We start from the raw sequence: 1,737 nt of genomic DNA, 5'->3' as shown, positions 1-1,737 counted from the left end.
TCTACTCATTGTCATCTTCCTGCCTTGGGCAGCCACGTGGGTGTTCTGCACATACGTCTGAAGCAGCAATACACATGTTGTGTAAGAAACAAGCAGCCATAATGATCATGACCACAGAGTCAATGCGGCTGTTCTGTAGGTCATGTAGACGCACTTCATTCTTGACTCCATTTGCACTTCATTCTTCCAAAGGCCTGCTCTACAATGACCCTCCCCCGGCTGATCTTCGTGTTCTGCTGATTGTCTGCCACCGTGAGAGCCCCATTATCGCGTTTTGGAGTTCTGATGAATGGGAAGGGCTGGCCAATGTAGGCACTATCAGACAAGCAGACAGTGCTCCCCCATCTTCTCCTGCTATTGTGTGTAGAAGGTGGAGCTCCTCAGCACTCTGGCGTCATGCACCCTGCCTGGTGGTCCAGCAAAGATGTCGATGAAGCGGGCCCTCTCATCCACAATCCCCTGAAGGAGTACAGAGTAGTATGCCTTGCGGTTCATGTAATCCCCTCCTCTTATGGGTGGCCTCTGGACCCTGATGTGGCAGCCATCAATCGCCCCAATAACCACATCAAGACCACAGGAGTGGTGAAAGGCAGCAGCAGAGGCAGCTTTCTCACACGCATTTGGCCAGGAGATAAAGGTGTTCCCAATGCCTGACATGATGGTCAGCATTTGCCGGATGATTCCGTGCGCTGCGGACTGTGACACATCAAACTTGTCAGATATCTCCCTGAAGCTGTTTTGATTGGCCATATACCACAGGAACATTAGCAACTTCTTGTTATCAGGCACCGGAGTCCTTCCTTGTGTGTGCTCGCTGTGTAGGCCGTTCTCCTGCAACTTTGTCAAGAGGTACTGAAACTGGTGTTTTGAGATCCTCAAAAGTGTCATCATTCCAGTTGAACATGATTTCCCACTCTGTTCACGTCTTGAGGATGATTCGTTGTTTGGAGCGCAACATAAATGAGATCAGTGTCCTGATGAAAGAGAAAACATACATGTTATAGCTAGAATCTAATTAAAAGGGATATTCCATACATCATCCAGTAGAGGCTGCACAATCAGTGCGTCTGTCTAACAAAGAAAGCAGACTGGGGCACCTTTCTTTGTTACAGGATAACGTATCCTAGTACAGCCTTCTGCTTAGAAAACCTTCGTTCAGAAAAGTTCCACTAATCTCTTTCAACATCTTAGGTACATCCAAAAACCTATGTTACACATAAATAAAGCCTTTTAGGCAAATAATAACATCTAACAGTGACGTTAACGTTAAATGCATTTGTTTACCAGGCTGTAACGTTAGCAACGGAATGTTTGATTAAAATAGTGGTTAAAACATTTTCATAGACTACTATCAAATAAGCTGAAACATGAACTTACGTTCTCCGCTTTCTATCATCTTCTTCCAGATTTAGCTGATGAACCACACACTTGGATTGTAGAGCTAGCGCAAGAGCGACTTTCCTTTTCCTGGAGGCGTCCATCTTTTCTCCGACTAGTCGTGTTGTGTGCCAAACAGAACACAACAACCCGCGGTTATTTGTTTTTCAACACGGATGTGACGTCACCCTCGAGCTGCAAGTTGCGATTACAAGACAAATAGAACGCGGCATTAAAACGTTCTCTGAACATTAGATTACAATGTTTCCTTTAAAACGTTATTAGAACTTGTGGGAACGTTCCCTGCCAGCTGGTTACACTTTTGTGAAATGTTTTCAATGTGATGACAAAAACCACACA

The 1,737-nt window shown here is 45.2% G+C and overlaps 1 protein-coding gene across 1 annotated transcript; it reads right to left on the bottom strand.

Moving 5' to 3' along the window:
- Positions 1-354: 354 nt before the first annotated feature.
- On the bottom strand, positions 355-1,454 carry LOC116050911 (protein ALP1-like). The gene is made up of 2 exons (XM_031301130.2): positions 1,378-1,454; positions 355-974 (listed from the first exon to the last, which is right to left on the bottom strand). The coding sequence occupies exon 2, from the start codon at positions 889-891 to the stop codon at positions 355-357; it is 537 nt and encodes a 178-aa protein (XP_031156990.1). The 5' UTR covers positions 892-974; positions 1,378-1,454.
- Positions 1,455-1,737: the final 283 nt, after the last annotated feature.

This window comes from Sander lucioperca, chromosome 12, assembly GCF_008315115.2.
Source record: "Sander lucioperca isolate FBNREF2018 chromosome 12, SLUC_FBN_1.2, whole genome shotgun sequence".
In the NCBI taxonomy this organism is placed as follows: domain Eukaryota; kingdom Metazoa; phylum Chordata; class Actinopteri; order Perciformes; family Percidae; genus Sander; species Sander lucioperca.
Note: the sequence above shows the minus strand (reverse complement) of the source record. Positions and strands in the feature narration are given on the sequence as shown.